The sequence below is a fragment of the Crotalus tigris genome, unplaced genomic scaffold (genome assembly GCF_016545835.1).
Source record: "Crotalus tigris isolate CLP2741 ecotype Arizona unplaced genomic scaffold, ASM1654583v1 scf7180000018432.44079421565:4894166, whole genome shotgun sequence".
Lineage (NCBI taxonomy): Eukaryota > Metazoa > Chordata > Lepidosauria > Squamata > Viperidae > Crotalus > Crotalus tigris.
Genome location: NW_024096999.1, coordinates 1550346 through 1566234, shown reverse-complemented (window position 1 = coordinate 1566234; position 15889 = coordinate 1550346). Strand labels below are relative to the sequence as shown.

At 40.9% G+C, this 15889-nt stretch overlaps 1 protein-coding gene across 7 annotated transcripts in view; it reads left to right on the top strand.

The window, feature by feature from the left end:
* FTO (FTO alpha-ketoglutarate dependent dioxygenase) overlaps positions 1 to 15889 on the top strand; it is a 211034-nt gene that overhangs the window by 35034 nt on the left and 160111 nt on the right. For all 7 annotated transcript variants that reach the window (XM_039352395.1, XM_039352394.1, XM_039352391.1 and 4 more), the window contains exon 3: positions 4010 to 4664. In XM_039352395.1, coding sequence (XP_039208329.1) covers positions 4010 to 4664 — 655 coding nt within the window. The remainder of the gene's footprint in view (positions 1 to 4009; positions 4665 to 15889) is intronic.

Here is a 15889-nt window from a genome sequence, read left to right as displayed (position 1 = left end):
TATTCTATTCTATTCTATTCTGTTGGAAAATGTCAAACGAAAGACCTAAAAAACCCCAAATCCTTTTCTTAGTTTGAACAGCTAGAACAGCAGTTCTTCCTTAAGGATCTTTTTAGGATTAAGTCTCCATGTAGGCAGAAGTCATCAGGTTGGGCATCCAAATTGGGAAGGTCGCCATTTAGAAACATCTAAATATCTTGATCCAAATGTTATTATCTCCCCGCAGAGAACTGAAGCGGCACCTCGATTGGCCAAAGATGGCTTGGCCAATCTTGTGGGGCTGCCGTTGTCGCTTGAGTGACAAGGTCATCTTGACTGAAAGGAAAAACAAAAACAGGCTGTCTATGATTTGTAGACAGCTAAAAATATATCACTTGACCTCAGGTTGCTCTGAGCGTGTTAAATGTTGTTCTGGGATAACGGGCATGTTAAAAAAATTAAGCTTGAAAAACTTTTGTATGCTTTTTTTGTTTTTGGGGGATTCATTTAGGGCTGCTTTGATCTGTGCAAAAAAGCGGGGCGACTTTTAATAGTAGCTGTCGGAGATAGCAGCAGAAGAGACGTGATTTTTGTTCCTTCAATCAGTAAGAATGGCCACTACGAGCTCGGGGTGTGTGTGTTTCCTTTCTTTCGTTTTTTTCCCCCTTCCTCTCTTTTTCTCTCAACCTCTTTTTGTCTTCTGATCTCTTAATGTTTTCCTCATGTAGGACAAAGCAGGATGCCTGGCTAGAGAATGGAAGAAGCCTGATTGGTATTTTCGGATGATGCGTTAGAAATATGTTTCCATTTCCTCTTTTGAAGGAGAATATTTGCAGCTCAAGATTGAAATGAGGGGGGTCTTTGGTGCTCCCTGAGCTTGCTTGTTTTAGTAATAATAAAGTTGGAAGGGACCTTGGAGGTCATCTAGTGCAACCCCCTGCTCAGGCAGGAAATGGCTGTCCAGTCTCTTCTTAAAAACTTCCAGTGTTGGAGCATTCACTGCTTCTGGAGGCAGGTTGTTCCACTGGTTAATTGTTCTAACTGTCAGGAAGTTTCTCCTTAGTTCCAGGTTGCTTCTCTCCTTGATGAGTTTCCATCCGTTGCTTCTTGTCCTGCCTTCAGGCGCCTTGGAGAATAGCTTGACTCCCTCTTCTTTGGGGCAGCCCCTGAGATACTGAAATACTGCTATCCTGTCCCCCCTCGTCCTTCTCTTCATTAAACTAGCCATACCCAATTCCAGCAACCGTTCCTTGTATGTTTTAGCCTCCAGTCTCCTAATCATCTTTTCTTGCAGATGTTTCATGACCCAAACTAGGAAACATTCTAGTTTCCTAGTTTGGGTCATGAAATGCCTGCAAGAAAACAAGCAAGCTCAGAGAGCACCAAGGACTCCTTAGTTACTCTTTTCTTAAAAAAAAAAAAAAAAAGATTTCTTTTAAAGCACGGAAACCAGGCAGGCAGTATTTAAGATGTATTAATAGGATGCTTAACTTCACAAGTCCAAAGATACTGTATCTTATTTAAAAGTAAAGTTTCTTTCGGGGACAATGCAGGTAGTCCTCGATTTACGATCACAGCTGAGCCTCAAATTTCTGTTGCTAAGCGAGACAGTTTAGTAAGTTTTGCTCTATTTTATGACCTGTCTTGAAACAGCTGCTAAATGAATGACTGTAATTATTAAATAGGCAACTTGGTTAAGTGAATCTGGTCTCCCCATTGACTTTGCTTGCCAGGAGATCGCAAAAGGGGATCCAGTGACTCTTGGACACTGCAACTCTCATAAACATGAGTCAGTGTCTGAATTTTGATCATGTGACCATCGGGATGCTGCAATAGTTGTTAACTGTGAAAACCAATTATATGTCACTTTTTCAGAGCCGTTGTAACTTAACAAACTGGTAAGTCGAGGAGTACCTGTATAGTCACAATTAGTATATAAATACTGGCTGGCCAGTGTCGCCTTCTGGGATATTTTCTCAACTTCCTTGTCTAGCAAGGATGTTGAGTAATTGCCCCAAAAGTGAGCTACTTACTAGAATAGAAGAGAATAGAGAATAGAGAACAAATAGAGAATAGAAGAGAACAGAACAGAATAGAGAACAGAATAGAATAGAATAGAATAGAATAGAATAGAATAGAATAGAATAGAATAGAATAGAATAGAGAATATAGAACAGATAGGACAGAATAGAGAATAGAACAGAATAGAATATAGAAGAGAACAGAACAGAACAGATAGAACAGAATATAGAATAGAATAGAATAGAATAGAGAATATAGAACAGAACAGAGAATAGAATAGAATAGAATAGAGAATAGAGAACAGATAGAACAGAATAGAGAAGAGAATAGAATAGAATAGAACAGAACAGAATAGAATAGAATAGAGAACAGAACAGAACACAATAGAGTAGAGTAGGGTAGGGTAGGATAGGATAGAATAGAATAGAATAGAATAGAATAGAATAGAATAGAATAGAAACTTTATTGTCACTTTAAATGTACATTAATCACCATACATTAAAATGAAATTTCGTTGCATTCAGCTCTCAAAACAATACCATTTTGCACATACCCACATACACGCACATATATGACACAGAGAAATATCACAATCTAGTTCAAATGTTCAAATCTTAACTGTTGAAGATCAGTCAAGTTTGGTTTAATGACTGCCAGCATCTGCCATTATCTCTTCCTTGGCTGGCATTAAGAAATACGTCTGACAAGATTAGCTCCTGTGTTTAACAGGAAGAGTGAGATGTTATGACCTCCAAAGAAGTGGGCCATGTTTTCGCTTAGATGTTCTGTTACGTTGTGCAGTTGTTTTTGGCACTTGTCTGATTCTTTCGGAGAGATATGGGCAACTACCCATGAGGAAGTGCTATTTTGCTGTTGTTATCTGTGGGGCTCCTGTTGGCATGCACTATTCTGCAAATAGCCATATGTGAGACCTCGTTTGTGCAATTGGACCTGGTGGGACAAAAAGTCTTGCTATTAACCTACTATTTTTCCTGCCAGAGCTGCTCCACCTAAATATTGGTATGTTTGTGTAGCTCCTCAAACTGATGATATGGAGAGGATATCAACCCACCTTCCCTGGAGGAGAAATCTGTTGTGTCCTATCCACTGCAACCCTAGACTGGGGTCAGCCTGTTGAAGGCCCAATGCACATAAAAGGTCATACACTTAAGATCTGCTTTCCATCTTGGGGCAGAAGCAGTGTGGTTTGAAAATTTGGGGAAGATGTCCACTGAGCTTGGCGTCTTGACATGGACAGATCCCTCTCTATGGCGTTTCACAGTGGTGATCCTTCTCTTCATTGAGGAAGTCCTAGTAGATCAGTTAGCCCAAGGTCTCTAATGGATCCATGGGTTTTCAGAGGGCACTTGAGCAGTTTCCAAAGGATTAGATGTCCCCAAGGTCCTTTTTTCAAAAGGGAACTGGACTTTCTTCATTTTTCCTTGAAGACATTTACTTCTCATTCAAGAAGCTTCTTCAGTTCTGAAGAAGGAGAAGGAGGAGAAGGAGAAGGAGAAGAAGAAGGAGAAGGAGAAGGAGAAGGAGAAGGAGAAGGAGAAGGAGAAGGAGAAGAAGAAGAAGAAGAAGAAGAAGAAGAAGAAGAAGAAGAAGAAGAAGAAGAAGAAGAAGAAGAAGAAGAGAAGAAGAAGAAGAAGAAGAAGAAGAAGAAGAAGAAGAAGAAGAAAGAAGAAGAAGAAGAAGAAGAAGAAGAAGAAGAAGAAGAAGAAGAAGAAGAAGAAGAAGAAGAAGAAGAAGAAGAAGAAGAAGAAATTGAATTGAAGAAACTTCTTGTATGAGAAGCTAAACGTCTTCAAGGAAAAACAAAATAAGTCCAGTTGCCTTTTGAAAAAAGAAGCACCTTTGGAACAACCATGACCTGGATGACTGAGAATGTCCGTAGACAAAGGATCAGATGGGTAATTCAGTTGAAATCTTTCTATACAACGCTCCCTCCAGCATAAGCATCAAACATATATCAGAATGATTTATCTTTTCCTTTTCTTTTTAGTGGGAGACTAAATATTCCAAACTTCTTCTCAAGAACTCCGAAAAGATCCCTCGAGACATTCACAAAGAAGTCCAGACAGCCTTTTCCACTTTGCGAAAGCATGTTTGTTTCTTCCAAGACCTTGTAAGGATCAAAGGGAAGGATTTTGTTACCCCCGTGTCTCGTATATTAATTGGGAACCCAGGGTGCACTTACAAATATTTAAACACAAGGTTATTTACAGTCCCGTGGCCTACAGAAGGCTACGACATCAACTATTCAAATCCTGAAATATCTCTGGCTTGTAAAGCCTTCCTCCGGCTGAATGACTACTTGCAGAGAGAATCTTTGCTGAGTTTGCGGGATTTGGCCGAGACACCCGGAATGCAGAATTCACCCCTCGGGGACGGGAATCAAGATTACGCTCCTAACATTACCGAGATGGAAGCTGTTTTGCAAGATCAAAACCCTTCTCCGGTCCCAAAGAGTGACTCCACTGTCCTGGAAGAGAGAACATCTTACAACCTGACGTTATTAAATTATATGGATCCCCAGGAAATGCCGTCCTTGAAACCGGAGCCCTATTTTGGCATGGGGAGAATGGCTGTGAGTTGGCACCACGATGAAAACCTAATGGAAAGGTCAACAGTGGCAGTCTACAGTTACAGCGTGGAAGGTGGGTTGAGCCGTTGAGCTAGCTAGGTTAACAAAGTAAATCTTGTTTGAAGGTGGAAGGGGGGGGGAAACTTTCTGTAAGCAAAAGCCATTTTGGCCTCCAGGTTCAGGTGACCAGGAAGACCTTGCTTCAACCTCCCCCCCCCCAAAAAAAACCTTGTGGGATCCCAAGAAGAAAAACGGGCAGGCATAGGGCAAAAACGTAACTTGATCTCATTAAGGATTTATTGTAGGAACACCAGCTTAAGAACAGTTAATATGTACTGATGCGGTGGTTCTCAACCTGTGGTCCATGAACCCCTGGGGGGCCCACAATGTCACGGGGGGGGGTCCATGAAGGCTTGACAAAAAGGTTACTGTTTAAATCTTGAGTTAGGTCTTGGGCCTCCGTGGCCACAAAAGGTATTTAAAGGGGGGGGGTCCATGGTGAAGGAAAGGTTGAGAACTGTTGTTGTTGTTGTTAATTGCGAAGTCGTGTCCGACCCATCGCGACCCCATGGACAACGCTCCTCCAGGTCTTCCTGTCCTCTACCATCTTCTGGAGTCCATTTAAGTTCACACCTACTGCTTCAGTGACTCCATCCAGCCATCTCATTTTGAGAACTGTACTAATGTATTAATTTATATAATATTACATACAGGTAGACTTTGACTTACCGCAGTTTCTTTAGTGGCTATTCAAAGCGACAACGGCACTGAAAAAAGTGACTTATGACCGTTTTTCACAGTTGCGACCATAGCAGCCTCCCCAGGGTCACGTGATTAAAATTCCGACACTGGGCAACTGGCATGTACTTAAGACGGTTGCAGTGTCCCGGGGTCACGTGATTCCCTTTTGCGACCTTCCAACAAGCTAGATTCAATGGGGCAAGCCAGATTCACCTAACAACTGTGTTACTAACTTAAGAGCTACAGTGATTCACTTAACAGCTGTGAGAGAAAGGTCGTAAAATGGGGCAAAACTCCCTTAAGAACTGTTTCACTTGGCCAAGGAGATTTTGGGCACAGTTGTGGCTGTACGTCTAGGACAGTGGTTCTCAACCTGTGGGTCGGGACCCCATTTGGGGTCGAACGACCATTTCACGGGGGTCGCCAAACAAGGCTGTCCGCCATTTTTTCCCCCTTTTCTTTGGCCACACCACTGGCACCCGGTGATGTATAAGTGGTTGGGGGTCACCACGACATGGGGAACTGTATTATGGGGTCGCGGCATTAGAAAGGTTGAGAACCACTGGTCTAGGACTACATGCTCATTACACATATTTTATGTACATTATGCTACCTATAAAAATGAGAAAAACTTGGTGGCTGGTTTTCACGGGCTACAGAGTGTCCTTAACTGCCCTGGGGCAGTTCTGCTTAACAACATTTTGCAGACTCATCACTTTGGCTGGTAGGCATGCCTAGAGTTAATTCCTTTTGGGAGCTTAGTTTTTGCAAAAAAAAAAAACGCCTGCAGCTTTGCTATATATTTGCAAAACATTTGGTTTTTTCCTGGGGCAAGTAGTTTGTTCTTCCCTCTGTATCTTTCTGGATATTTGGAGGAGGTAGGAGAGATGGAAGAATAAAAGAGAAAAAGAAGGGGGGGTCAAACCGAGCGAGCGAGGCGATTTTGCTATTGCCGGGCTTATCTCGAGCACTTTAAGTGGAGTGAAAAATTACTATAATTAAACTGCTGATCAGGAGCCAAGGAAATCCAACCCTGACAATCTCCGTGCAAACATTTTCTCACAGATCCGTATTTCCAAGGCATCTACTCCGTGTTTCTCTCTGTGTGTGTGTATTTGAGCCAACGTGACACCTCCTTCTATTGGACCTGATTTGTTGGCAACGGACTTATTTCAATCTTCTCTCTTTTCTTTGCACAGACTAAGCAAGCCACAGTATGCTGTGGCTCGGGAAGAAATTCACCTTTGTTTGTGAATTCACGTTGTGCGGATTCTTGTCCCAATGTGCGAAACTGTTATGGTCCTGTTAGATGCCATAGCTTGGAAAATGGGGGTCTTCTACGTGGAGGATAAGGGTGCAGGAGTTTCAGTGTGAGGTAGTGTATTCATGGGTAGTTGCCCTGAGTCACCTTTACCTCTTTAGTAGATATGAACAGAAGATGACAACTTGTCAGCAACGTGATGTGCTAAGGCAGGGGTAGGCAACTTTGGCTCTTTTATGACTCATGGACTTCAACTCCCAGAATTCCTGAGACAGCATGGCTGTCTCCCCGGGCTAAGGAAACCATATGTGATGGGACCTATATCACGATAGAACAGTGGTTCTCAACCTTTTTAATGCCGCGACCCCCAACCGGTCGTGAGTCGAGGACTACTCAACCGGTCGTAAGTCGAGGACTACTCAACTGGTGCAGCACCGCTTGCAGACTGGGACTTTTGGCGGGCTCAGCAGGGCAGAGACAGCCTGGACAATTCCTATTGGCTTTTGAAAGCCAATAGGATTAGACTCTATTCAAGAGAGTCTATTCTATTGGCTTTCAAAAGCCAATAGAATAAAAGGGAGTAGTACAGCTAAGGAAAAGGGGGAAAAAATGGTGGACTGCGTTGTTTGGCGACCCCCGTGAAATGATCGTTTGACCCCAAATGGGGTCCCGACCCACAGGTTGAAAACCACTGCGATAGAACGTGCTATGAACAACTTTAGATTAGATTAAGGCTGTTGAAGCTCTGTTGCATCTGATGCTGAGGAACTACAATTCCCAGAATCCCTTGCGTGCTGTCTGAAGCTTTTGGGCATTGTAGATTGGGGAAGGAAGACTTGGGCCAAATCATCTGCCAACATCTCACGTTCCTTAGCTCCTGTGTAGCGTGTGGCTGATGTTGTGTTGTGTATTCCTATCCGATTTATTTCCTATTTTCATCGTGCTCCATAATAGTAAGGAATTAAGAGAGAACATTTCTCATGAATTATCTGCCCTTCCAGAAGTTTAATATATGGTGTACCTCTTCCCAAGATCAACACCAATGGATGAAAAGTGGAAGGAGAGGGGACCAGGCCTGTGGACCGAATCAAATAGTAGAAAACAGCAGGGATCATATCAAGTTAGGCATTTAAACCAGGCATGACCTGGTTTAACAAATACAGGTATGACCTATGACCACAAACTTCAGTGCGGATATAAACTCTGCCATTTACGAGATAGATCTGTAATTGGAGATGCCATTTGGCTGAGAGATTTCTCTGCTGGTTCCCCTTGAAATAGGTAACTTTGGTTAAATTGGGTGGATTTTTTAAAGTGTTGAGTTCTTCTGGAGGGGCCCTGTGAACACTTCAGTGTGCACAGATCTTCTGCTCAATCAATCAATCAATCAATCAATCAGTATAGAGCTGGAAGAGATCTTGGAGGTCTTCTAGTCCAACCCCCTGCTATCCCATTTCAGACAAATGGCTGTCCAGTCTCCTCTTAAAAACTTCCAGTGTTGGAGCATTCACCGCTTCTGGAGGCAGATTGTTCCACTGGTTAATTGTTCTCACTGTCAGGAAGTTTCTCCTTAGTTCTAGGTTGCTTCTCTCTTTGGTTAGTTTCCATCCGTTGCTTCTTGTCCTGCCTTCAGGTGCTTTGGAGAATAGCTTGACTCCCTCTTCTTTGGGGCAGCCCCTGAGAGATTGGAACACGGCTATCCTGTCACCCCTCGTCCTTCTCTTCATTAGACTAGACATACCCAATTCCAGCAACCGTTCCTTTTAAGTTTTAGCCTCCAGTCCCCTGATCATCTTTGTTTCTCTTCTCTGTACTCTTTCTAGAGTCTCAACATCTTTTTTACATCATGGTGACCCTAACCCTTCAGTGTGCACAGACTTTCTGCTCAATCAGTCAATCAATCAATCAATCGATCAGTATAGAGCTGGAAGAGAGCTTGGAGGTCTTCTAGTCCAACCCCCTGCTCAGGCAGGAAACCCTGTCCCATTTCAGATAAGTAGCTGTCCAGTCTTTTCTTAAAAACCTTAGTTGCATGCTTTTGAACTGCTAGGCAAAGACGGGAGCTCATCCTGTCGCATGATGCTCGGCTCTTGAACCTGGGCTGCTGACTTCCCAGCTGTCAAGCCCAGCTTCTTAACCATTGATCCACCATGCCGCCCTTAGGTGCACTGGTCTCTCTCCATAAATGGGGAAAATTCTCTTCAGGATGTAGCTCTTATGCTCCAAAACAGACAGTGTGACACACTGTGGAGTGGTGTCCTCTGAAAACATATGGAGGGGGAAACCCCAGAGACTTTCTCTATGCATCTCCATCATGAGTTGACTGTATGAAGAAGTCCACCTTTGAATCTGTAAATAGAGCACATGGTTTCATGTTTGCTCATTGGGAATGCAATTGCGATGCGCCTTTAAACATTTTTGCCGTGTGCTAAATCAATCCATAAAACTGCAGTAGAAGCTTCAACTTCAGTGCAGCTGTAAACTCTGCCATTTACGAGATAAATCTGTAAATGGAGATGCCGTTCGGCTGAAAGATTTTTCCACCGGTTCCCCTTGAAAAAAAAAAGGTAACTGGTTAAATTGGCTGGATTTTTTTTAAAGGTGCCGAGTGCTTCTGGAGGGGCCCTGTGAACCCTTCAGTGTGCCTGGAGATTTTCTGGGAATGCCAGAATCTCAGCCTCTCCTAGCACCTTGCTGATTATGTGCTCGGTTATACGATAGTATTAAACTTGACAAAAGTGTCTTTGTCTCCCAATTTACTCCGCAGAGTTCAATCAATAGCTGCCTTGTGCTCCTCAGCTGGGCTGAATGTGGCGTTAAACCCCTCCTCCCCTTTATTTCATAACTCCAAGGAAACTTTTTCAAAGTACTAATAAGTTGATTAAACGGCAGTGATTAACAGTATTTAACAGAATGTCATAAGTACCTTAGAGGCAGAAAGTCTTTTCTCTGCTTCCAGCAGCTAAGGTTGAATAATTACAAGATGCATTCTCTCTCTCTCTCTCTCTCACACACACACACACACACTCTCTCTCTCTCACACTCTCTCACTCTCTTTCTCTCTCCTCCCTCTCTCTCCTCCTCCCTCTCCTTTTCTCTCTCTTTCTCTCTCTCCCTCTGTGTGTGTGTGTGTGTCTGTGTGTCCCTCTCTCTCTCACACACACACATATCTCTGGCTTGTGATCTTTTTCAGAACGCTTTAGTTACAATTAGGTAATTCTGGCCTAATGAAAACAAAGCCCTTTGATTTGGTTCCAGTCTGTGGCACAGGACGCTAACTGATCGTGTGTTTGATTTGGGTTCATGCATGATGGGTGGCTTCACCCATTTTTGGTTTATAAGCCTTGATTAAAGCATGCTCAGTTTTAAATGTAATATGGGAACCCAGACTGGGTGTGTCCCGAATCCTTAATTATAGCGATGATGTACTTTTCAGATGTTGGACATCAATAATAAGGAACTTCTCTACACTTACTTTGGATACTTCTAACATAATAAGCTAGGAGGAGAGTCGTGTCATATAAATTTAATAAATAAATAACAATAAGTAAATCTTAGTCTGTTGATAGAAGGGAATATCTGTAACTCAGGGTTGAAATGAGGGGTCCTTGATGCTCTCTGAGCTTGGTGCTTTTCTTGCAGATGTTTCATTACCCAACTAGGTAACATCATCAGTGCTAGATGATGATGATGTAGCACTGATGATGTTACTTACTTGGGTTATGAAATGTCTGCAAGAAAACAATCAAACTTGGAGAGCCCCGGGGACCCCACAAACGTAAGTCTATTGCCACAATAGTTAAACTACATTTCCTGGAACCCCAGAATTCCACTATAAACTTTTTTTTAGTCTTTATGCTATTGGATTCTTAAAACATTTTATGAACCAGCCATGATTCTCTGGCTGTTCCAAGCACATCCTAATATTTTTTCCCCTCCAGCTGCTTTCAAGTTCCTGTTTCATTTTACAATTAAACTTGTTGATGTTGATCTATGCGGTCCCTGAAAACTTGACTGTTAGTACTCAGAAGGCTGTCTCTTATTTCATGTTTTCTAATGACAGGTGGATTTCACTGGTCTACTTAAGCTAATAGCTTCTGTGGTTATAAATCTCAGGGACCAAAAGCTGTGGATTTAATATCAACCCATCAGCTGGGTCTTGACAATCTAAGCCTGTTACTTTCAAATACAGCATTCCCGTATCATGCTGTAAGAGAGAAAGATGCTATTTTGGGCTAAGTAAACTTCAGTGTGTTCTTTTATATTAGGTGTGCTGAATTCTCACTGACTCGGAACCTGAAACCCCAAATTTTGGTCTTGAAACAATGTAAGCTTCACCACTGGAGGTTTTTAAGAAGAGACTGGACAGCCACTTGTCTGAAATGGTACAGGGGGTGGGGCTGGACTAGAAGACCTCCAAGATCCCTTCCAGCTCTATTCTGATTCAGAATGAAATGCATTCTCTGGTTGATCCCTTGTCAGCATTCAATCTTTAGGCTAAATACGCGGAGGTCATTTTACAGCAGTCGCCATATCACGTCTGTAGAATAACTCTGTAATGTAATTTTGTAGCTCTATATTAGAATTATCTATAATAATCACTGTATAATATGGCTTTTATTATTACTCCTACCAATTTATTATTGACATAAAATCCTAGGGCATCATCCGATGCAATAAAAATACAGAATGCTTGCTGTACACATTGCATCTGGCAACAAAACTAAGGACACAATGAGTCACATACCTAAGGTTATAGGGCCAAGCTATATCACCCATAGCTCTTGATTTGTGTAAAAGTTAACAATCTGGGATAGTTAGCAGAAGATTAATTCTTCTCCTCCCACACACCTTCAAAACCATGAGTTTACACAACAGTGCTACCTAATGCCCATGTGTATTTAACCATGTTGTATGGCTGTAATACATGGGAAAATCCCATTGGAGGAAAATTCCACTTAGGGTTAGGGTTAGGTCGCCATGAACTTGGAGAGCAATATGGACATCGCCAACAAATTTGGGGTGCTTGGGTATGGTTGGGAGTGCACTGACTTTTCTAGGCTGCCCTATTTATGTTTCCTGGTAAAATTCTATTCTATTCTATTCTATTCTATTCTATTCTATTCTATTCTATTCTATTCTATTCTATTCTATTCTATTCTATTCTATTCTATTCTATTCCATATTCCATATCTATTCTATTCTATTCTATTCTATTCTATTCTATTCTATTCTATTCTATTATTCTATTCTATTCTATTCTATTCTATTCTATTCTATTCTATTCTATTCTATTCTATTCTATTCTATTCTTCCATTCCATATTCTATTCTATTCTATTCTATTCTATTCTATTCTATTCTATTCTATTCTATTCTATTCCATATTCTATTCTATTCTATTCTATTCTATTCTATTCTATTCTATTCTATTCTATTCTATTCTATTCTACTCTACTCTACTCTACTCTACTCTACTCTACTCTACTCTAAGCTACCCTACCCTACCTTACCCTACCCTACCCTACCCTACCCTATACATTACTCTACTCTATTCTTAAAAACTCCAGTGATTGAGCGCTCACAACTTCCAAAGTTAAGTGATCCTACTGATTGTTCTCACTGTCAGGAAATTCCTCCTTAGTTCTCCTTGCTTCTCTCCTTACTTAGTTTCCATCCATTGCTTCTTGTCTTCTGGGGCTTTGGGAAATAGGTTGACCCCCTCCTCCCTTCTTTGTGGTCCTCTCCCTTCTTTTGCTTTGTCTGTACACTGAGAGCTTCTGCACTGGAGACAAATTCCTTGTGTGTCTAATCACACTTGGCCAAATAAAGCATTCTAGGTCCACCCTTAGCTGATGTTGCTCCTGAGAATATCATGGGGAGAATCAAGGATCAGAATGTTTTGGCTTGAAACAGGAAGCCATGTTTGGCTATTTTTTCATGAATCACAGCTAGCAGATATGAAGAAATACTGCAGTACATAGTACTGTTTGCAATGGTGTAGTCTTCTCCCCGGAAGCTGGATTGTAAAGGATTCTTCTGCATAGATGCCTCCTTAACCGGTGTTGTTTTTGGCTACTTGCCTCCAAAGGCTTACTGAAGTGCGTAAATCTTGAACAGTAATAAACAACTGGATCTGTTAGTTGACAAGTTAATGTTTAACAGGCTAACAAACCTGTGATGGAGTGCGGTTTTTGACTGATTGGGAAAGGCCTTTCATAACGTGGGCTTTTTGTCTATGTGTGGGCATTTTGCACCAGGAACATTAATAATAAAATAATATTTTCGAAAAGAATCTTGGCTAGGTCGAGCTGCTTTAGGTAAATTTGCACCTTGGCTGGATTTCGGTGGGAACTTCTGACAGCTTCTTGGTCACTAATGATTTTATAAACTGGTTGAAATGTTCCTGTCGATTGATAATTGACTAGTAATCCCCCTCTATTTGCTGCTTAATAGATGCAAGGTCAGTTAACAGCAATTTAAAAAGGCTGCAAGGAATTGTTTTCTGGGATTTTATATATATATATATATATATATATATATATATATATATATATATATATATATATATATATATATATATAGATAGATAGATAGATAGATAGATATAGATATAGATATAGATATAGATATAGATATAGATATGAATGAATGAATGAATGAATCTGGAAAGATCACTGTAAGTAGGATTGGCTTCACCACAGAGGCACCCAGAATAACCAGCAAAGGTGCCAATTGCCAAGAAAATTTGCATTTCAGTTTTGGCAGCTGCCAAAAAAGCCAACACAGTGCTAGGCTGCATTAACAGAGGGATAGAATCAAGATCACGTGAAGTGTTAATACCACTTTACAAGCCTTGGTAAGGCCACACTTGGAATCCGGCACCCAGTTTTGGTCACCATGATGTAAAAAAGATGTTGAGACTCTAGAAAGAGTGCAGGGAAGAGCAACAAAGATGATCAGGGGACTGGAGGCTAACACTTAACAAGGAACAGTTGCTGGAAATGGGTATGTCTAGTTTAACAAAGAGAAGGACGAGGGGGGACATGATAGCAGTATTCCAATATCTCAGGGGCTGCCACAAAGAAGAGGGAATCAAGCTGTTCTGCAAAGTGCCTGAAGGCAGGACAAGAAGCAACGGATGGAGACTAATCAAGGAGAGAAGCAACTTGGAACTAAGGAGAAATTTCCTGACAGTGAGAACAATTAACCAGTGGAACTACCTGCCTCCAGAAGCGGTGAATGCTCCAACACTGGAAGTCTTTAAGAAGAGACTGGACAGCCATTTGTCTGAAATGGGATAGGGTTTCCTGCAAGGTCCTTTCCAACAACAACAACATAATAATCATCATCGTCGTCGTCGTCATCGACATCTAAGAAAATGACCCATACCAACCAAATTTTGTTGAAATTTCTTTATTTAAACCAATAGGATAGGATAGGATAGGATAGGCGCCCCTTTTATTACCATGTCTGGGCATCTCCCATTCAACATGGGAGATATTCACAAAAATCTCGCAGGAAATGTTGGTGATTTTTGTCCCAAAGATACTTTTTCAAATGGCAACTGGACCTTCATTGTTGGTTTGTTTTTTTGGAAGAATCTCCATAGACAGTTGGCAAGTTTTATTTTACAAGGGGCTAGGCTGACTTCTCAGAAAGGGATCTGGTGAGTGTCATATTAGCTGAGTCATAATGCTATATGTATGGACACAGATGTGGGAAGGGTGCATGAATCCTGAACATTAATCAGAAACAATCTGGATATACAAAATCATTTTCATCCATTCCTCATTCCTTAGGATTTTCCATGTTCTGTTCCTTTTGTCTTTGTTCATTTTTCTTTCCAAAATTTTAGAGACTTCATTGGGCAAAACAGTCAACAATTAATCAAAAAGATGGTTATTTTTGGTTTGGTTATTTTTTCCTCCTATACATGAATTCTACTTTGCCCATCCTTTTCTATCTAACTCCTCTTATTCATTTGCAAGAGTTGGTTGTAAGATGGACTGCTCTGCAAATGTTTTAAATAAATACATACATAAATTTGAATTCACTTATATAATGTCTATGCACCTGTTGTGTAAACTAAAAGATTTGAAGTTGTGTAGGCAATTGGAAGAGAATAAAAGAATAACAGAGTTGGAAGGGATCTTGGAAGTCCCAACCCTATACCATTTCAGACAAACAGTTGTCCAATCTCTTCTTAAAAACTTCCAGAGATGAAGCACCTACAACTTCTGATGGTAAACTCTTCCACTGGTTAATTGTTCTCACTGTTAGGAAATTTCTCCTTAGTTCCAGGTTGCTTCTCTCCTTGATTAGTTTCCATCCGTTGTTTCTCGTCCTGCCTTCAGGTGCTTTGGAGAATAGGTTGACCCCCTCTTCTTTGTGGCAGCCCCTCAAATATTGGAAGACTGCTGTCATGTCACCCCTAGTCCTTCTCTTCATTAAACTAGTCTACGCCCAATTCCTGCAATCGTTCTTCATATGCATCCAGTTTACTAGAAGGATGAATATTTTGCTAACAGAGGCCATTAACCAGTAGAATTCAACCACTGAATTGGATGCCAAGTGACAACATCAGTTAAAATATCATTATCCAATAAAAATCTCTTTAACCAAGCAGTAGCCTTATTTTTGCTGTATGTGTGTAATACACAAGACAATTCCGAATACCCACACTCTCTAAACCTCTTCAGAAAAAAAGGCTTACTTAGGCAAACAAATTTATTTTTTTACCCCATGCAAAGAGTTGTCAGAGCAATCGTTCTTCCTTCTCTTATTTTTATCATAACTTTTCAACTCCCCAAACTGGAAAAAAAAAAGATTTATAACTTTCATTATTTCAGGCACAGAGAGACACCGGTGCTGACCTCAGCTTCTTAATGCTGAGGTCGTTCATCACTTGGGGCTGATGGGATATTTATTTAGATCGGGGTTTTACATGTCAGTCATAAAATATGGAAATGCTTGCCAAGTTGATTTTTTTTTTTTTTTAAGATTCGAGGGAGTTTTGTCATTGTGTTTGCCTGCTTTTTGAGAGATCCTTCAGATCTGATTCCCGAAGTTCTCTCTTCTGGTTTGAATTTCAGAATGCTTATTCGCCGTTATTTTTTTTTTTTCCTGTGAAAACAAAACGAAAATGAAAATTATACTGAGGGGAGCTAACAGCTTTTTAAAAAATAAACACTGTTGTTAAAAATCAGTGCTAAAAAAGTAAGTTAGCAATTATTCAATAGGAATACAGAAGTCAAAATTCTGTTTTCTTATTTTCTAATTCTTTTCTTTTTCCAT